The sequence below is a fragment of the Elephantulus edwardii genome, unplaced genomic scaffold (assembly GCF_000299155.1).
Source record: "Elephantulus edwardii isolate Elephantulus edwardi_28Jun2011 unplaced genomic scaffold, EleEdw1.0 scaffold00056, whole genome shotgun sequence".
Taxonomy (NCBI): domain Eukaryota; kingdom Metazoa; phylum Chordata; class Mammalia; order Macroscelidea; family Macroscelididae; genus Elephantulus; species Elephantulus edwardii.
The window spans coordinates 9764628-9787302 of NW_006399806.1; the positions used below are offsets into that span (position 1 = coordinate 9764628).

The window sequence follows — 22675 nt, forward strand, 5'->3', positions numbered from 1 at the left end:
TTGGGGATCATTTCACACCATACTACTTAACAGTACTTGTTGATAATTGTTGCATGTGGTAAAACATACTTGAAAGCTTAGAGCTGATTAATATGGTTGGATGGAATTCTTCACAGTTACTTGGCTACTCAGAAAGTGATTTGTGTAGTTGTATTAGCTGTAATTTTAAAATAGAGCTGCTTCATTCTCTGATACCATTTTAGACCTAAGATGATGTTTCCTGTTACTGCACATGTAGCAATAACTGAATTGATGTATGTTTTGCTGGGTGTATCCTCAACAAAATACTATTTGGGTGTTTGTTTTTTTTTTTTTTAATTATTCTAGTCAACGAAATAGAATGTAAAGAAGAAAGTGTATAAAACACAATGTACATGCATGTAACAATGTATGCTGTTGTTGTTAAGTGCTGTTGAGTTGTAGGTGACTCATAGTGACCCTATGAATGAAAGTCCTCAACACTTGCATGCGTGACTTTCATCCTTTCTCTACGTTCATAGGGTTTCCGGAGGCAAGCTATTTACGGAAGTGGATGCCACTCCTGCTTCCAAGCCTGTTTTAATCAGGGAGCTCAACCAAACACTGTCTACCATGTGTAGCCATTATGGCTTTTGACATGTCAGTGTCACTGTGTTCAGCTTCACAGCAACCACAAGTTACCTCTGTATGGCATGTGGACATGAATGATAAAAATACTAATAAAAACGAATAAAAGTCACTGTAATGTCACCTCATTCTTATGAGAATGGTGAAAATATCAGCTCAAATATCAAATGGTGACAACATCAAATGTTAGTGACAATTTACAAAATAAAATTATAAAACTGTCAAAAAGGGATGAAAAGTTACTGCACACACATGCTGTTTTCTTTAAAGTTGCCTGGCAACAGGCAAGGGCTAACGTCCTTGGATGAGCAATTCTGTAGTGCAAAAAAAAAGAGAAAGTAAAAACTTACGACAGCTCTCTTAGTTACAAAACAAAATTAGCTCAATTATCTTATCCAGTAATCATCTGAGGTCCCTTAAGATGAACATTTGAGGAACAGGAAGCAGTGACTTTGCGAAGAGAAGTTATTCCTTGGAAAGGGATACCATACTTGGAAAATCAGCAAAAGAAAGGAAGACGTCCAACAAGATGGATTGTCATGGTGACTCCAGCAGGGGGCTCCAGTGTATTGGAGGTGATGAGTATGACACAGGAGAGGACAGGGTTCAGCTCTGTGGTTCACAATGAGTCATACTTGACTTGATGACACCCTAACAAACTCAACAAATCAGCATCGGATGGAGTCCCTGAAGTCCAACAATGGAAAGGTGTACTTTACATAAAAGAAAACCACTCACCAAAAGAGCATTAGGTTGGAGCATTTCAGAGGAATGATATATTTCATATTGTTTCAAGAATTAAGTAAGGTTCAACCACGAAGAGAAGTGAAGTTGTGATATTTAAGTGATGATATCAGATAAATTTTGAAACAAATTACGTGAAGTAAGTAAAACACAAACATGCATGCTCTCATATGTGCTCTCTCAAATATCAGGAACAGACAAAATGACTAGTGGCTAGGAAGACTCCAAGGGAGCTCTGGTGCCCTAGAGGTAGGAAAGTGTGCTGCTAAAGGCAGGAAGTTCGAATCCAAGTGCTACCTGCTCCCTGGGAGACAGATGAGCAGTATCCTGCTGCACGATGTACTGCCTCTGAAACGCTGGGGGATTCTTACTCAATCGTACACAACATCCTCACGGCTACAGAGTGAGTGTGAAATTACTGCTTAGGGTACCAACTGTATCTATTTGCAGCAATAAAAACAAAACAAAATAAAACCACCAAACTTTTAGAGAGTGACAGCATACTGATGACAGAACAAAGTGAAGATAATTAATACCAATGAATTGAACTTTAAACATTAACACAAATAGCATTTTTGTGTTATTTTATCACAATAAACCTTAGTTTCTTAATAATTAAAGGAGGTAATTGTAAAGGCTGACACAGAAGAATTTCATGAAATAATGTATGAGCAAGAACCTGTGGTGAAGGAAGTTCAACTTGCTCTGAAATAACTGGCAAAAAACAAGACTCCAGGAGTTGATGGCATACCAATTGACATATTACAACATACAGACACTGCCTTGGATGTGCTCAATAAGTTGTGCCAAGAAATCTGTAAGATAGCCAGCTGGCCAACTGACTGGAAGAGATCGAAGATTGATATTTGTTCCCATTCCAAAGAAAGGTGACCCGACAGAGGGTGGAAATTATTGAAGAATATCATTAATATCACATGCAAGCAAAATTCTGCTAAAAATTATCCAAAAATGACTGGAGCCACACATCAACAGAGAACTGCCAGATGTGCAGGCTGAGTTTAGAAGACGTCATGGTACTAGCGATGTTAAAGCTAATGTTAGATGGATCTTGGCAGAAAGCAGAAAGTACCAGAGGAATGTCTATCTGTGCTTCATTGACTATGCAAAAGCTTTTGACTGTGTGAATCACAACAAGATGTGGCTGACTCTGAGAAAAATGGGAATCCCAGAACATCTGACTGTGTTTATGTGAAACCTATACATGGACCAGGAGACAGTTGTCAGAACAGAGCAAGGAAACACTGCACGGTTCAAAATTGGGAAGGGAGTGCGACAGGGATGTATTCTGTCTCCATACTTTTTCAATCTGTAGGCAGAACAGATCATCTGGGATGATGGGCTGTATGAAAAGGGATGTAGCATCAGGATTGGTGAAAGATTCATCAACAACCTGCATTATGCAGATGACACAATTCTGCTTGCTGAAACTGAGGAGGATCTAAAGTGCTTGCTGCAGAAGGTCAAGGACTATAGCCTTCAATACAGAATGAAGCTCAACATCAAGAAAACAAAGATTCTCACCACTGGGACAATTGGCAGCACCTGTTTGGATGGTGTAAAGATTGAGAGAGTTAATAACAGTTTTAGTTTGCTTGGTTCCACAGTCAACACTCTTGGTAACAGCATTGGGAAAGTCAGCTGTTAGGAACCTCTCCAGAGTACTGAAGAGCAACAACATCAGGCTAAAGACTAAGGTGTGTTGCTCTGGGCTACAGTCTTTGCAATTGCATGCTATGCATCAGAAAGCTGGTCAGTGGATAGGAATTATAGAAAGATAATTGATTCCTTTGAGCTGTGGTGCCGGAAAGTAGTGCTGCATATACAATGGACAACAAAGAGAACAAACAGATTTGTCCTGGAGGGCGTGAAGCCGGGCTGCTCCTTGAAGTCAAGGATTCTGAAGCATCATCTGATATACTTTGGGCACATTCAAGGAGGGACCAGTCCTTGGAGAGGGTCAACATGTTTGGGAGAGTGGAGGGACAGTGCAGGAGAAGAAGACCCTAGATAAGATGGATCAATTCAGTGATTGGGGTAATGGGAGTAGTTGTGTCAGAGACAATGGGGTTGGCACACCATAGAGCAGGGTTTAGGGCTCTTGTACATAGGGTTGCTATGAGGCACAAGTGACTTGATGGCACATGACAACAACAGCATCAACAATAAATTATAAAGAGTATATTATATTAATCATGGTAAATACAGCATTACTTAACCAATGTTAATAAAAATATACTTTTTAATATATTATCTTATTCTCAAATAAAATTTATTTTGTGATTTTATCAAAAGTTTATAAAAAAGATTTCTTTCATTTGTTCATTGTTGTACATTTTACATCCTTTATCTCTCCCCAGTTTACCATTTTTAAAAAAAAAAATATTCATTCATTGTTGCATTATAATCTCCCTTCCTCCCTCTCAAAGTCCTCTTTGCAATGTACCTCTTATTCTGGGCTGTTGTTGTACATATAATGCCTAATTATACACTCCTTTTAAACAGTTCTTTCCTTCATCTTTTCCAATGCAGTGTTCATTGTCTATGCACTCTTATCCTATCCATAGAAATATCCCTTTTTCATATATAAATGAAGGCACCGAGTTTGAAGTGTAGTTTGTGTGGAGACCTTTAATTAAGGAGTGATGGAGAATTGTTAACTGTTCTGACTCTGAAATCCACCTTCTTCCTCCTTAAATTGAAAAGACCTAGGAAGTTATTTAGTACTTATCTGAAGGTGAGTAAAACAGACTCTACACACCTCAGGAGAGGTGAGCGCTGTATCCAACCACAGCCACCTGCTTCTAGGCCATCACTTGCTTCTCCACTTATCACTCAATTTACAGAACTGAGATTTACTACTGATCATGCACTGCTAATTGCAGGAGTTTGTCTTGCACTTCTTGCACTTCGATTATAGAATAAACACCCTCAAGTCATATTCTTTATTTCACATCTACTTCTCTCCTCCAGAATACGTTATCACATACTCATCTGGTGATAAGGGGTGTGCAATCACTACGTCTTGGTGAATGGATTACATTTGCTTTTCCTGTGATAAATGCTGTCAAAGACTCCAGGCTACAAGGGACTTTGCACTTGTGCCTCATGTAAAACTAAAGGAAATAATTTCAAACACACAAATTTATCCATTTTCTTTTAAAATATCTAAGCAAGGAGAAAGGAGCCCTGGTGGTATAATAATTGCATGCTGGGCTGTGAACTAAAAGGCTAGGAGTTTGAATCTACCACCTTGTTGGCAGGGGAAAGAGAGCCAGTCTCCAGTAAAGATTTTCAGCTTCAGAAACATGATGGAGGTCACTATGAGTCGGATGCAACTCATTGTCAGTGGAGTAGAAAAAGAGAAGAAGGATAAATAGTTGGGAAGAACAGATGGGATGCTTATTAAGGGAAAGGAGAAAACCTTTGAAGGTAAACAATATGTTCTTGGTGTTAACTGTGATGGTGGTGTCATAAGTGTAAACATATGACAAATTGTTTGATAAACTTATCAAATTGTACATTTTAAAAAATATGAACAATTTAATATACATCAAGAAACTGCATGGTGTTACTGAGAGAGATGGGAAAGCTCCAAAGAGTGGCTGCTGTTGTTGTTAAGGACCATCGAGTCAGAACTGACCCACAGCTGATCCTCCCACAGGTTTTCAGAGGCGGTAACTGCATGAAGAAGATTTTGCTCATCCTCCTTCCGTGGATCAGCTAGTGGATTTGAACTGTGTCCCTCTGGGACTTCAGCGCAGATTGTTACCACTATGCCACCAGAGCTCCCCTGAAAGACTGGTTGGTACCATAAATTGTTTTACCGCCAGTTTAGACTGACCTAGAAGAGAAGTCTAGCATCTTAGGACAAAAATGTCAACATCAGGAAGGTGTATAAAACGCTACACTCAACCCAAGCATGCTCTTGTTATCAAAGGGTGTGTTCTAAAGCATAGTTATAGATAGATGGACCTAAATGTCCAGCATGAGAGCAAGGCAAACTGGGACACTGCACAGGCAGATTCTCATATAAGTGATTAAAAATTCTGTAGCCAAATTTTTGTTCAACAATCTGAAGTTTCTGTAACCATTATGAGGCAGACACAAGTTTCTACCAGTTCCTTTCACTTTGAAAGAATACATTAGCTGGCTCCAAAGAACAAAAAATAAATCTACCACCAACTTCTTTACCACATGTATACATGTCCAACCCTATCAGCAAATACTTCTATCTGGCCTAATCACACCCTTCAATGATGGAAAATGTGAGCTCGTCCCAATGTGTAATCATACCCCGAGGCTCTCAATAACAATTCAATAATTTCTATTAGTTCTTAAGTCAAATCCCTATTTCCCATATATGATGAAATGCTAGGCCATTTTTTCCATGAAATTTAAGTAAAAGAATTAGGTCCAATTATAAAATAGCTGCTCAGATCTTTCAATTTATCATTTCATGATCTAAAAAGAACAGACAGGGGGGAAAATTAGGCTTAAGAGAGAAAATTCTGGAATCTAGGTCTTACGTGTAGCTTTAGTGCATGCTCTATGCAGTAATAAATGTCTGCTGGGTTTACCAAATCAAGTCATTATTTGTGTCATCTGGCCTTTGCTTGGGCATCAGCACATTTTAATATGCTTATACTCTATTGATCATGTTGCATATTTGCCAAGGCTTTTATAGTCAGCCCATTATCTCTGGTTTCCCGTTATCTGACCAACCAAAGTAACTTCATTATTCTACCTAGAGAGACTAAGAGGATGGCACTGGACTAGGCCGAGCACTGTTCTGTCATTCACAGGGTAACTGTGAGTTCACTTGATTGTACTAACAACCATCAATGTGGTACTGCGTAGGCTTCTCCCACTATGGGAAAAAGACTGAGAAAATGAGAATAAGTATTCTGAAGCTTTTACATGCAATTCAATACTACTGCAAAATCTAAGTCTTTGATTTTGGTCAATGATGAGCTGGAAATGAAAACCAATGACATTCCTTCACCTTATTCACCAGACAGTCTGAGAATAGACTGGTTTGATGTCTCTGCCAATCTCGATCTCTCTTTTCTATTTCTCCCCGTCACTTTGTTGTCAAGTCAGAATTGAAAGCATTCACTTTCTAAGGCTAAAAATTGCACATGAACAGACTGCTCACCTTTTAAAATTCAGCCCCTGGTGAATTTGAACATTCAGGGAAGTGTGGCCCTTGGGTCAGCAGCACAACTCACTACGGACTAATTTAATTTATAAAGCAGTCAAACTGTTGTGTTTAGGAACAAGTGATATGCAGGAAAAAACCTACTAAATTCTTTGAATGGCTCTTTATTAATTTTGGGGGAGAAAAACTTTTTCACTCTGAGACATAATGATAATGCTTCTCTATGGATTGGATCAGATACTTATTTCCTAACCTCAGAAAGGGTGCCAATCTGACATTTGCACAACTGTCAAATTTACTCCTGAAAGCTTGTCAGAGCTGAGAAAGAAATGGAACAATGCTGCCCGAGAAAAAAAAAACACCACCACCCATTATTATAGTTACCAAGATAATCATCCTGATAAAGGCTTTGATTTTCAATTTTCCATGAAATTTTAAATAAGATTAGGTGTAACCATTAAATTTTAAAATGGAATTCCTGTTACCACATTATCAGGGAAGGCTATCACGTTCCCACTTCAGCAAATGTAACAGCCTCTGAGGTGCTAGTGATGAGATGCGTAAAACCTTCCTCTGTGTTAAAAGAGCAGACTGCATCTAACAAATCTACAAGGGACTGCAGAAGCCCTGGTGGCACAATGGTTAAATAATCAGCAGCTAAGGGAAAAGACCAATGGTTTGAATCCACCAATCTGTTCCTTAGGAGAGGTGTGGTATTGGCTTTCATAAAGATTTACAGCCTTGGAACTTCTCTGAGGCAGTTCTACTCTGTCTCATACGGTTGTTGTGAATCAGAATCAACCCAATGTGAAGGGGACTACTTTTGGTTTATAAAGAACTTCAATTTTCCTATTTGAAGGAAATGCTAACCAAGTCACATATCACTAAAACAATGCCAGGTATGACATGTTACCCGTCTTTTTCCACTCACGTTTTTCCTGGACGTACAGGTAGCCTTCCATCGTCCACTGGCTGGGAGGTCTGTAGTCTTGGTTGGCAGATTTCATTCTTTGCATCAACCGCTCCACCTCTTGACGAGTGCTTTCAAAATTATTTCTTGTCTTAAGTAAAAAGAAATTGTTTTATTAACTTGAATGACGTATGACGTAGGAACCTTCAACCTAACATTACAAAACTATGGGTAGTAAAGAGTAACCTTGATTCTTTACACACAAAGTCTGAGACACTGCATACCAACTTCTATAGTCTGATTTGGAATCATTCTGGTTTAAGTCTGTATGGCCTGCATGTTCTCTCTGTAAATCATGAGTGTGTGTGTGTGAGAGAGAGAGAGAGAGTGTGTGTGTGTGTGTGTGTGTGTGTGTGTGTGTGACTTTCCCCTTCTCCCAGTGATATATCATGATTTAAGTGGCAGGCCATATGTTATAAGAATACTATAACACCTAACAAATAGCATTTTCCTCAGGGACAAATGAATTACTCTTGTTTAGAGTTAACAAGACCTCCTGGAGGGCCCTTGTATTTAAAAGTTTGGCCCAAGGGATTCAATTTTAATCCCTTGTATTTTGGAGGAACATTCTTCTAAAGTGTATAGCACTCTTCTGTCAATTTGCTGTGCTGAGGAAATCTGGGTTTGCTGTGTTGCTGAACCTAGTGCCACTGGAGGTCTAAAATGTCATAACAGTTGCCCATGGTAGATAGTGTTTGGTGGAACTCCCAGTTTAAGACAGGTTTGGAAGCAGGAGTGGCATCCATTTCCTAAACCACATGCCTCTGGCAACTCTATGAACCTGGAGAAACAATGACAGTTATAGAAAGTCCTCAGTTCTTTTGTTTATAGGGTTGCTTATGAGTCGTGATCGACTTGATGGCAACCAACAACAACAACACATCCTTAGGGTTTACATTGAGAAGAGTTATGTTTTTGAGGTAGTGGGATTTTTTTGTTGTTGTTAGGGTTTTGTCTGTTTTTTTGTTTGGGTGGTTTCTGTTGGGGTTTTTTTTTTTTTGTGGTTTCCCACCCCCAGCAGAAAAGAATAGGGCCAGATTGAAAACAAAACAAAACACAAACAGATAATGTCTTCATAGATAAGGACTAATTTTAAGTACAACATAATAAAACCAAAATTAAATCACTTGCTTTTGAACTATTGATTGATTAACAAATCAGAGATAATAAAAAAGTCAAAAGGTTTGCAATGTTTGTCCAAACACTTCATTCAAAAAGCATCATTCAATGTGGTTTTCAGAAAGCCCAACAAGTTTATTAATAAATGTACCAATATATAAATCAGCTCATAAGAATGAATCAGTTCCTAACAACCAATTTCTTCTCTTCCAGAAAACAATTTACTCATTTTAAAGTAAGTTTTCTTAAGCTACAAAACAGTGTCAACCTTTTCTATCTGAAACTTTCTGCATTCAGGCAGTATTATCTCAAAAGCAGAAGCCCAATAACATGAAAACCATCCAGCTTTATCACTAAGAACTTATCAGGTCTTACTGAACTAAAGAAAAGCACTACTAGATTAGATTAGATCCATTTATTAGTTATAAATTTCTCTAACAGTTAGCTAAAGAGTTTTCTTCAATGCCTTGCTTGAATTTTTATACTCAAATCTAAAGAATGTTAATCTGGTTACACTTAATTGGAAAAGAAACGATTAAAATGATTTGGCTTTTACAACTTTTCCTCTTTATAGAAAAAGCCTAAATGTATTCTATACTATTTCAAAGTGGACTGGGGAAGGGGGAGGGGGAAAATGTGCAACAATGAATGAATAAGAACCCAATCTTTTGCTAAACTTTCATTATAATCACAATTAAATTTAAAAAAAAACAACCAACCCACCAAAGCAACTGAATCAATTATATTTGAAATGGACTCTGTCACCAAGTCTAGGTTAAATAAAAAGCTAAAATTCACAGCAAAAGCAAATTACACACAACTGCCCATTTCTCATGAGACACTCCAATTCTCCAGTTAACTATTTACTACAGCCATAATGGCAAGAATCAGGGGGGAAAAGAAAGGTACACTTTTGTAGAACATTGCTTTGGCAGGCAGGGTTTTAGGAGTAACTTCACTTTTGTAGACAAACCTCATCAATTATGACTATTTGACAGGCTTGACAATAGAGGCATGGGTTGGATGAAGTTTGTTTTATTTGCTTTGTTATAAATACCAGTGAGAAACAGCATTTGAAAAAGAAAAGAATTGCTTAACTACATAAACACAGACTTAAAAGACTGATTTGACAACATGACACAAGCCTCGCCATAAATAATTATCACTTATGATTTAGCATAATTCTATAACATCTGCTTCCAAACATATTCCAGATTATTATTTTAAAAGAATAAATAATAGTGATTAAAGGAATTTTAGAAACACATTGGATCTTCTAATTTCTTTAATTCACAAATATAGATATGCCACTGTCTCAAAAAGTAAGACCAAGATCACCCACTAAATTAACAATGCCAAATTTTAAACTCCCAAGAATCTTTACCCTGGTAATATCAAACTTAAATTGGCAGATATACAATTTTCTAGCTTAAGTTATTTTCTTCTATGGTTTACTTTTACCCAGCAGCCTGAATATTTTTTTAATATTATTTTTAAAATATATTAGAATTGGTCTTCCCAAATGGATAATAAGGGAAGTTTAAGAACAACTTTGGAAAGACTGTAAGGCTCGACTTGTTTATGATTTGGTTACCCTGGATCCCCAGATGTGCTAAGGAGAGGCAGTGAGAGCAGGTGCACAGTCTTACGTTCTGCAAGTTGAACTGCAGCTGTTGCTTATACGGTGTAAATTCCTGTGCGAGTTCGTATCCCTCATGGTAAAAAGTAAATAAACCCTGGAGAAATGACAAAAGCTGCAAAGAAAATAAAGACAGAAGAAAAGTGAAAACCTGCTTGAAGAAAAATATATCTTGTTCTAATTTCTCAAATGAATTTATTTTTCTAACTCATTGGCAGAGCAGCACCAGAATTATGAATATAAAACACAAATTACAAAAGCTGAGATAATGATTTCATTTCTGAGACTTGTAATACAGTGCCCTGTTAAGTATTATTCAAATGCTTTGAGGAAATATCCCATAGACATATGGGGAGGAAAGCTCAAGTGGCAGAGGCCGTACTTGCTAAGAGAATCTAATGAAAATATCGGTGGAATAAAGAGAAGAGTTAGGGGTAAGAATGAGAATTTGTGTGGGATGAAGTTAAGAAAAGAAACACACAGTAGTAGTACCGATTTAGGTTTTCAATAGATAATATTTTGGCAAGGCATAGAAGAGCTCAAAGCAAAGAAAAAAAGTATGATCTAAAAGATGCAACAAAACAACACAGTGCTTTCATACATGAACTAGAGTTAGGTTTTCATTAAAAAATCTAGCAGTCTATGCATTTCAGAAGGACATCATGCTTGGAAAAGCAGACAATCTGTGACAACGATAAGATCTTCAATACGATGAACTGACATTGTGACCCCAGCAATGGGCTATAACACAGCAACACTTCTGAGCATGATGTAGGACCAGGTACTGTTTTATTCTGTTGTAACAGTGTTACTATTGAGTCAGGGTCAACTCCATGGCACCTAACAACAACAGCAATCTATGGTCCTTCAAATTTCAAATTTGAGTACACTTACTAACTCGATTTTTTTTTCATTTGTAAAAAGTGACTGGATCTCTTAAGGAATACGTATGTATAATGGAATAAGTGATATCTAAAAAAAATTTATTTTCATCTTTTAATATAAAATGCAGGGACTTCTACCCTCTCCAAACTCTTTCTATAATAAAGTTGTTTGTTGTTTTTGTTGTTGTGTACAATCCAGTCATCGGAACCAACCCCTAGCTGAGTAAGTTTTCAGAGGCAGTAAATTTCATGGGAGGAAACTGCCCATCCTTCTCCCACAGGCAACTGGTGACCTCGAACTGCATGCCTTCAGGATTGCATCGCAGGTTCTTGCCAATAGGCCATCAGAGATATAAGTCAATTACAGCTTTTCAAGTTAAACAGCATAATCTGTAACTCATTTCAAGTTAAGAAAGAAACACATTTTCATATGTAAATAACATCCTGCCACTTCCTCTTATCTGGGAAAATAGACAAGATTCTGCTAAACATCAACTGGTTACTTATTTTTCTCCATTCAAACTGACTTATATTTATTTAAAAAAAATACACTTTCAAGTTTTATTTTTGCTATTATATGATAAAGACTTCCGTTTTCTTGTTGAACAATTCCTGAAAATCCACCGGAATATAATGTTTGGCTATTTCGGAATTATTTTGAATTGTCTACTATGCATCGGTTGATAAATAGAAAGAAATAACATTTGACCCAGCAATTCCACTACTGGGAGTAAACCCTAAAGAAACCAGAACTGCCACCCAAACAGATTTATACACACCATGTTTATTATTGCTGCTTTGTTCACAACAGCAAAGAGCTAGCAACAACTCAAGTATCCAACAAAAAATGGTTAGAGAAGCTGTGGGATATTCACACAATAGAATATTATGCAGCTTTGAGAAACAAGAACGTGTAACATTATACAAAATGGGTGACCATGGAGGACGTTATGCTGAGTGAAATACTGCAGTCACAAAAAGACAATTACTGTATAATGCCATTGTTATAAAACAGGACTGAGAGGGGGGTTGTGGAGAAATGAAGAAAAGAGTGGATAAATAATTTACATGGCATTGAAACAGACGAGGGAGAGAACTGTATAAAAGGAATATATGTTTAGGTATTATTGGTATGACAAAAGTCCAGAATAAGAGTTGCATAGTAAAGTGATCTAGGGGGTGGGGACTGTGTAATAATGAAAGAACTTTTTTTCCCCAAAGAAAAAAGCAAACTGGAGGCAGGGGGGAGCAGGGAGGAAAATGTGCAACAATAAATGAATGAAACTCCAAGTTCTTTATAAACTTACAATAAAATCTTAATTAAAAAAATCACAACACACCCTTTGTCAACTTGACAATTATATGCATATCCTTAAGCCATATGGGATCTCTAAATAAATACAATTACAAAGCCAAAAAAAGAAAAAAAGAATACATCAGTACTGAAATGATACGAATAGAAATCTGTTAAATTATCCAATAAAATTTAGCATTTGCTTCAATGTTAAGATTGTGGACTAAATAAGACAAACAAGCTATAGTTTAAAACATACAGTTAGCTAAGTTTTAGACAGGTGGCTTTAGAGGTTTTTCAGACATAAAATTTTAAAAAGACTTCTAAAGTATATAAATAGGATTAGTCTCTGAAATATGCCCATAGAGTTGATAAAGGTGATCACTCTTTCATTGTTGTCAAATTGGAACCAATTCATAGCTGACCCTCTTTGGAAAGTTACACGTGGGTTTGTAAGTTATAGTACAGGAGGAATGCACATCTTTTCCCCTTGAAGCCGCTGGTGCAGTCAGACTACCAGAGAGGTACCACTTTGGGTTCGTAGTTCAACTCCCTACAGACTATGCCACCAGAAGTGCCAGATAAAGGTGCTGAACTTTATTATATATTATTTAACTTTTCACCTTCTACAGTCAAAAGACTGTTTACTGTTGAAATTATTATAGCTCCTGACTACCCATGCATGGCCAAGCAGTACTGAGAGAGAAGCAGAGGGTTCTCAGTGACTGATTTCTAGAAACAAAGGACCAAGTCTTTTGAGGTAACTCTGGTCGGATCTGAACTTCCAGCTTTTCAGTGATCAGGCAAGCGTATCAATCACTGACACTATCTCAGGACTCCTTTCTACAGCTGGACCACAGATGAATTTTACTCACTGTGAAGCAGATGTCCTGCAAGGCAGATGCTATTCTCTAGGATCTTTGTAAGTAGAAAGGATTTCATGTCACATGCCAAGAAGACATTTTATGAAAAACTTTCACAAAGGATTTCACTTTTTGGGATCTACTTTTTTCTACTATTCTGAGTGTTCAGGACATGGATAATAACAAAATACTAATAACTAAGAAATTATACTCAGGCATGCAAGGTCACTATTAAAAGAAAAAGAAAAGTTTATATACTTTTAAACAATTTTTCGTAGATAGAACCATTCTTGCTTGCTGGAAAAGAAGCAGAAAGGACTAAAAGTTACTAACCAAATAATGTTGTTATTGCTGTTACATGCTGTCAATTCAGAACCAATTCACAGCTGATCCTCTGGGGCAGTAACTCGCATGGGAGTAGCTTACCCATCTCCTGGGGAACAACTAGTAGATTCAAATTGCCTGTCTGATGCTACATAAGACTCCAAAAGATGAGACAGCTGGAGAAAATGAAGGCTAGAGTTGTTCTCCATTTCTATCTTTCATGTGTTTTCCAGGTGGGACTCCTTACAGCTTACCCAAAGGAAGAGACCCTCATCACATAGAATTGATACTCTGAACTGCATGTGGGTCCCACTCATAAAGAAAACAATCTTGGGAGATATTTCAATGTAGACTTTGGTAAACCAACATTCTCTAAGGTGCTCTGCTTTAAAAGTCATATAATTTTGTTTTAAGGAACTAAGATTCTGAAATACTATTTCGTTATGTTTATTCAGATTGCTATAGATCTTTGGCATTTTATACACAGCAAGTTGGCTTCAGTAAGGATGGGGGGGGAAGAAATTGAAATGGACATCTTTTAGCAATATTCAGATATGCTGGTTGTTGTGTGCTGTCAAGTCGAAACTGAACCATAGCTGACTCTCCAGCGGGTTTTCAGAAGCTGTTAATTGCATGGGAGGAGACTGCCTATCCTTCCCTCGGATATGCGGGTAGCAGACAATTTTATTTTAACCTTTGTAACACATCCTAGGGAATGTACAGTTTTCTGGAAAGTAAAAAACATTAGACAGAAAAACCACTCACCTTTTCCTTTTGTTCCATATTTCTGAAAACAGCTTTTGGGAAGTTGGGTAATGAGAGTTTAAAATACGGCATAACTGCCTGTAGATGGCAGCAAAGTTAAACTTTTCAGATTTGCTTTATGAACACACGTTTTTATGTGCCATCAAGTCGCTTGTGACTCATAGCGACCCTATGTATAAGAGCCCTAAACGCCGTTCTATCCTGTGCCAACCTTGCCATCTCAAACACACTCATTCCCGCCACTCCACTCACAGAATGAACACACATAGACACAGAAATTGAGAGATCTCACTTTATACTCCAACTCAGTGGTGTAGAATATAGGGATTTGCACTCCCAAAGGCCTTGTCTCTGGTAATTCAAATCCACTGGTGGTTCCACAGGTGAAAGATGGGCAATCTGCTCTTGTGCCATCTACTGTTTCAGAAACCCAATGGAAGGGCAGCTATGAATCGGTTCCATCTTGATGCCAATGATTTTAAGCTTTTGAGTAACAAAGAAGTCTCTGAATGCTAGGAACTGAGTTCCGAAAAAGTCCCTGGATCCTGAACAATTAACACTCTTCACTGTTAACTAGTAGTAAGGAACTGCGCTGCCAACCCAAAGGTACACAAATTTGAACAAAACAGCTACTCTGTGAGAAAAGTATGGGCAATCTCTTTGATGAGATTTATTGGTTTTGAAAACCCACTGGAGGATAAGCTATCAGCCAATTCGGACTCGACAGTATACAAAAGCTGTTAAAGAAAAGGTTGGTGGGTCACATCTACCCAGAAATGCCTTAGAAGAATGGTCTAGTGATCCACTTCCAAAAACGGGCCATTGTAATTTAGGTGGAGCACAGCTCTGCTCTGAGATGCCGGGTGTCTCCATGAGTCAGAAATGAGTCAATGGCCAATGGCACCTTTTGGTACCAAGGGAACTGAGTAGGGCAAGATGAACAACGCTAAGGACTCTATTTCCTATATGTTATTTCCTTTGTTCAACCCTGAGTATGTGGATTGTTTTGGGTTAGAATACCTGCAGTGTAGCTTAAAGTAAACTTGAGCTTTAAAATAATAACAACGAATATACTTCAAACTATGACAGCAAGCGTTAGCTCTGAAAAAGCAAATTTTAATTAGGAAACACTCATACACCACTTTATTATTCCCAAGAGCTCAGGAATCAATTTACAATTTATCACTCCAATAACCTAGACCAAATGTAAAAGTGGGTAATTCATTCATAGCACATCTTCGAGAAGAAATATTTTATTTTCCTTGAAAGTAATCACAGGAAACATATTCACAATTTCCTAAGCCTTTAATTACCAGGAGGCACCCAGCCTATGCAGCCGTTAGGGGCTTGGTTGCTAACTGAAAGGTTGGCAGTATGCATCCACCAGCTGCTCTGACAGTATACATGTATCAATATTTTGACCTTGGAACTTCATTAAGGCATTCTATTCTGTTCTAGAGGGTACTACAATACCAAATTAATTGATGGGGGAAGGTTTGTTTGTTGCTTATAATAGTTAGACAAAGAGTTAAACGAAGTTGCTGTTACATATTGTTGAATTTGCTGACAGTTCAGTGATATTTTCAGAGGCAGTAAATCACATAAAGGCAACTGCCCATCCTAAGGAACAGCTGGACGATTTAAACCATGTGCCTTTAGGCTAGCAACACAATTCTTTTCCACATTTGAGCAAGAGCCTATGGTGATGAAGGAAGAAGTTCAAGCTGCTTTGAAGGAAATAGCAAAAAATAAGGGCCCAGGAATAGATGGTATACCAATTGACGTATTTCAACTAACAGATGCTGCCCTGGATGTGTGCACCAAGTTGTGCCAAGAAATCTGGAGAACAACCACTTGGCCAACTGACTGGAAGAGATCTATATTTGTTCCCATTCCAAAGAAGGGTGACCCAACAAAGTGTGGATACTACAGAATAATACCATTGATTTCACATGCAAACAAGATTCTACTGAAGATTATCCAAAAACGAATGGAACAGCACATTAGCAGAGAACTGCCGGAAGTCCAGGCTGGGCTTAGAAGGGGCTGTGGTACTAGGGATATTGTAGCTGATGCTAGATACCAGAAGAATGTCTATCTGTGTTTCATTGATTATGCAAAAGTGTTTGACTGTGTGTATCATAACAAACTGTGGCTGACTCTGAGAAGAATGGGAATCCCAGAACATTTAATTGTGCTAATGCGAAACCTATACTTAGACCAGAAGGCAGTCGTCAGAACAGAGCAGGGTAACATTGCATGGTTCAAAACTGGGAAGGGTGTAGGCCAGGGATGTGTCCTATCTCCATACCTTTTCAACCTGTATGCAGAGCAGATTATCCGAGAGACTGGGCTCTATGAGGAGAAGTGTGGCGTCAGGATTGGTGGAAGATCAATTAACAATCTGTGTTATGCATATGAAACAATCGTGCTTGCTGAAACTGAGGAGGACCTCATGCACTTGCTGCAGAGGTTCAAGGACTGCAGCCTTCAGTACGGACTGAGGCTCAATGTGAAGAAGACAAAGATTCTCACCACTGGACCAACTGGTAGAATCAGGATGGATGGCCAAGAGATTGAGATTGTTCAAAGCTTCAGTTTGCTCGGCTCCACGGTCAACACTCTTGGCACCAGTAGCCAGGAAATCAAAAAACATATTGTGATGGGAAAGTCTGCTGTTAGGGAACTTTCTGAAGTACTCAAGAGCAACGGTGTCTCTCTGGACACTAAGGTGTGCCTGATACAGACCATGGTCTTTGCAATCACTTGTTATGCATCAGAGAGTTGGACAATGACTAGGGAGGAGAGAAGGAGAATTGACGCCTTTGAGCTGTGGTGCTGGAGAAGAGTATTGAATGTACCATGGACTGCCAAGAAAACAAACAGATTCATCCTGGAGAGGGTTAAACCAGGCTACTCCTTGGAGGCAAGGATTCTGGGGCTTCATTTGACATACTCTGGACATGTTGTAAGGACGGACTGGTCCTTGGAGAGGGACATCATGCTTGGTAGGGTGGAGGGACAGTGCAGGAGGGGAAGATCCTCTATGAGGTGGATTGATTCAGTGACTGGGGTAATCGGGATGGGTGTGTAAGAGGCAGTGAGACTGGCACAGGACAGAGTAGAGTTTAGGGCTGTTGTACATAGGGTCGCTATGAGTCGCAAACGACAAGATGGCACATAACAACAACAAGCCATCAAATTGCACAAATTTAAATTTTTATCCTGTTTGAGGATCCAGGGTAAAGATAACATGTTTTAATTGTTTCAAACCTGAAAGTCTCATGATTATGAATGTAATGTGAATGTCAGTGAAAGAAAAGAAGGCAGAAAGGATGTTCAGGCCTGTGTAACAGGTGAAGGAAGAGAGGTTCATAGCATGTGAGTGAACAGCTGCCCAATCTAAACAGAACCAGGCTGTAAACTTTGTTTTGGCAAAGTGATCATGCCTTTGTGTTTGTCATTGTTTATGAAGAGATAATAATTAATTTCTATAACCAATTGTTTTCTTTAGTCTCTTAAAATTCTGGCACTGGTGGGGATTACCCACCTGCCTGGAGCAACACTGCTCAAATATGTTCTTGGATTCAGGTGAAATAGCTTTAAGTAAACTTCTACACTGAAGGAACAAAGGCACAGAGGCAATGAGGAAGACCCAGACATTCTTGAATCTTGGTAGGAATGAAGAAAGTGAAGCAGCCAGCAGAGTGCTAAGGTCAACTAGTAGCTACAGAAGACCATAGCTTTATATGGTTAATCTCTAAAATGAAGTACAAGAAAACTAGCCAGCTCAACAAACGGAACAACTTTTTGCGCATTATTTCTATAGAATTTCATTCACTATCTACCTGTGGGAGTAGCATCCACTTGCTAAACAATAGGCCTTTGGAAACTCTATGAACTTTGAGAAACGACGACAGTTATAGAAAACTTTCAGGTCTTCTGTTCATAGGATCGCTATGAGTCATGCTCTACTTGATGGCAATCAACAACAACAATAACCACAACAAAAACAACAATCTACCTGCTATTCCAAGTTTCAGACTGTCATTGACAATACCTAGAAGTAACTCAAAAGGCCCTTCAAGAATTTTCTATTTAAGATGCGTGTAATGAGGAGAAGAGTTTATTCTTCAAGAAATGCACTTATCCTTTAAGGAGGACTGTGGCCTAGTGGTAAGAAGCTGCACTACAATCCCAAAAGCACATAGTTCAAACCCACCAGCTCTCCTGCAGGAGAAGGATGGAGAGTAAATCACACGCGAGGGGATTGCCCATCATTTAAATATTTAAATTTCCCCCCTTATCTTATACTAAATCTTTGCAATCTGATGTGTATCCAGTGTATCTAAACTAGCTTCATTTCTTCAGTAGTCCCACATGGGTAGCTGCTACTACGTGGGCAGTGCAGCCTACAGATCACCAGACTGATACCTACAATCACTTTGTACACAAAGTATGAGGACCTGGAAAACTGATCACTCAGTTTGCATCACTTAAGGAAAAATGAGTTTAAAATGTTGGATTTTAAATTTTATTTTAGTAATAAAAATAAATTGTGTATTTAAAATATGTAACTATTTCTTGTTGTTATTATATGTATACTTACATTTAGCTCTTTTTAAAAATAAGGAATTCCTTATGGTGAGTTTTTTTAAAAAATTTATTATCTTGTGTGTGTGCTCTCAAAGCAGATCTGACTGATAGAGGAGAAGACTGCCCCTCTTTCTCCAGCAGAGAGCATCTGGTGGATTCGAACCACATCTCTTGCCACTAGGCCACCAGAGCTCCCTTAAAATAATGAAATCTTTAAAAAAATACAAGAGTATTTCTTTGTAATACAAAATGAATATTTATAAAAGTTTTACAGCAGGTAGCAGGACCTTGAGATTGTAGCGAAATATGAAATTATCTAGAATAAAGGCCCTTAGCCTTAAACTAAGAATAAGGGTGGAAAACCTGCTCGATGGTGTGGCTTTAAAATCCTGTAGGGACCTATGCCTGAGGCCTGAGGGCCAAATTTATTAATTTTAGAATAACATTCTTTAAAAGACACAGCAATCATTTGTCTATTGCTGTACTGAACAACTTGGAGCAGCTGTGATGCTGAACACTATCCCATAGTCTTGTCAAATACTAATGGTTACCCGTTATGTATAATTGTTGGTTGAGTTTCCAGATTGATTCATGTTGAGAAGCAGGAGTGGCATCCGTGTTCTAAACTAGATGCTTCTGGAAACCCTACAAACCCTACAGAGATTATGTTAATCACAGAACAGAGTTCAGGTCTTTTGTGCAAAGCTTTCTCTGAGTCATATATGACTCGACAACATTTAACCACTGCTAAATGAGCCTAGTGCTGCTGTATCTGGAGGAATATCTTCCACTTTGCACATCACTCTCTGTCAATGTGCTATATGAGGTAACCTCAGTTTGCTATGATGCTGAACCTTGTGCCACAGAGATATCAAATTGCATAATGGTTTCCTATTCTGGACAGTGTTTGGTGGAGCTCCCAGTTGTAAAACAGGTTGGGAAGCAGGAGTGACATCCACTTCCTAAAACACATGCCTCTGGAAACTCTGGATACTTGGAGAAACAATGATAGCTATGGAAAGGTATTAGATCCTTTGTTCATAGAGTCGCTATGAGTTAACCTCGGTTTGACAGCAATCAACACAACAACAAAGTATCATAAAAGAAGAATGCTAGTGATCATGATCAATGCAGGTGCCACAGAATTCATGTCCAGTTAATTCATGATGACCACCATGTGTCAACAGAAGTGTGTTTCACAGAGTTTTCAATGGCTAATTTTTTCAAAGCAGACCACCAGAGCTATCTTCTCAAATGTGGACTCCAACCTTTAGCCTTTTGCTTAGCAGTCAAGCACATTCAGCATTTGCAGAGACCACCCCCAGAGACTCTAACATGATGCACCATCTCCCACTTACTTCATCAGGGAGCTCCGGTGGCTTTGGTTGCACTGTCAAGGCAAAGGCAGGCAGTTGGAATCCACCATCTGCTTCATGAGCGAAAGATGGCAATCTCCTCTCATGTGACTTAAAGCCCCTGAAAACCCACTGGAGGGTTGGCCAGGAGTCAGTTTGGACTTGATGATATACAACAACTTATTTCTTTTTATCTGTATGAAACAGACCACATTCCCAAGGTATTTTGCTTTAATGCTTCTATCAATTACTTTTTAAAATTAATCTGGGTTAAAACTAGAATAATCCTAAAAAGCAAACTCACTGCCATCTGATGATTCCAACTTCTAGCAGCCTTACGGGACAGAATAAAACAGACCATCAGGGTCTCCGAGACTGCAGATCCTTATAAAGGCAAACTGCCACATCTTTCACTTGTGAAACTACTGGTAGGTTAACAGTAAAACGCTTTACCAGTGCACCAGAAAGGCTCCTAAAACTGGAAGAAACTGCCAGATTTCCATAACATGTATCACCAGATAAAAATTGTATTTCTGCAAAATAAAAGCTGGAAAGATCTTAAAGTGTACTCATGTTTTTATTCTGTTTATAGTTGCAGAAAGCTCTGCTTCTGAAATGTCCCCAATTTTTTTTCCTCCAGATTAATTTGTTAATGCATTAACCTCAACATCAATGTGCCCCTGTTGCATTCCTATTTTTCTTACTACTGAATTGGAAATTAAATAAAACTTCATGGATGAGACTTGGGGACTAGAAATGAGAACGAGACTAAACTGACAGTCCTATTTGGTTTGGCCAGACACTCTAATAGGAAAATACAGCCGCCAAGAATATATTTTGGAAGTAGGACAAATTTATCATTAATTTTGATCACCGTGTCATTACAATGGCATGCATTTCAGAAGACATGTCAGCCCATCCCAGTTTGGAGTACGGTAAAAAAGAGAAAGAAAACACATTTCAATTGAATGACAGTTTCTACTTCCTCCACATACTATGGCCAAAATTAATAAATTCTTATCATTCCTTTTATCAACTGTGTCCAAACAATTTTACATCTGATGACATCTTACAAAACGGTTTACTTCAATGCTCTCAGACAGGACAGGTTATGAAAGATGCAGGCAGGACAGCAGCCAGCCCACAGTGCAAGGCTCCTCTGGCAGAAGGAAGGTGCCCTGTTGTGAGAAGGTCTTCCTGGGACCAGAAGAGCAGAGGAGAGCAACATCACATGTGATGGGGGAGAGAAAGAGGGAAGGAAGAAGTAGGCAGGAGAAAAATATCAGAAATAGTGGAGCACTTGAAGAGTCACGTATCAAGAAATTTTTAAAAACCAGAAATCCCAGAAGGTGGACTTTGGGCAAGAAGTCTGCCAGTGATGCCACCATGGTAGCATTCTGAGGCAGGCAGAGTCAAGACAGGAGAAGCATAGCAATATGGGTCATCTGTGTAGAATAGGGGCTGTTAGCCTAACTAGAGGTCTATAAATTCCAGAAGAGTCTCAAAAAGACCTCTAAGTCATATAACTCTTTATCAGATTCTTAAAACCTCTAATACCAGATTATGAATCCATTCTCAGGGATTTAGGATTAAGCTGTTCAGCAAAGAGACTTGGAGTTAATCCTGTTATCCCAGATAAAAGCCAATAGTGAAATCCCTGTGCCTGAGTGGTGACCTTGAGTTCCTGAAATTCTCACTGAAGGACTGGTCTTACAAACTTACAAAAGTGCCTGGTTTACTGGGAGAGTCAGGCGGTCCTGGAAAACCAGTGTGGAGCTGTGTCCACAAAGTCTCACACAGCCTGGTAACTGTGCCCAGTTTCTATTCTATCTCCATTTCTCATTATTCTTAGAACATCAACAATGCATTTGCACTAAAGAGTGGACTATGCCAAATGTATGTTTGAATTTGTGTTCTTTCTTGATATTACTTCCACTAAAATAATCAAAGAAGATATTATTACAAACAGATTTTTTGAAGACTGGTATAAAAAGAAAAAAAGGCCTTAAGTTAGATTGTTGTCGTTATTCATTGCCTTTGACCGGGACCCAAGTAACCCAACTGTGGGTTTTGAGAAGTTTTAATTGCATGGGAAGAGATTGTCCTTGTTTTTCCTGGGGAACGTTTGGTGGATTCAAAATGCATATCTTCAGGAGTTGTCACTGCAACTCCTTACCCACTAGGGCATAAGAACTCTAAAATAGATATCTGATTACTATTGTGCTTATCCCTGTCACGTCCATTTAATAGAGATGAAGCCTGTAACACAGATAATTTATTTTTAGAATTTACCTCTTTTAATCTTGGACAAAGTCTCATGAAGCAACAAATGCTGGC

General features: G+C 38.5%; 1 protein-coding gene across 1 annotated transcript in view; it reads right to left on the minus strand.

Moving 5' to 3' along the window:
- The window catches only part of ARHGAP42 (Rho GTPase activating protein 42), a 403816-nt gene that overhangs the window by 64048 nt on the left and 317093 nt on the right, over positions 1-22675 (minus strand). Inside the window, exons 7-8 of the mRNA XM_006887325.1 lie at positions 10268-10372; positions 7461-7590 (exon numbers count right to left, since the gene is read on the minus strand). Of these exons, the coding sequence (XP_006887387.1) occupies positions 7461-7590; positions 10268-10372 (235 nt within the window). The remainder of the gene's footprint in view (positions 1-7460; positions 7591-10267; positions 10373-22675) is intronic.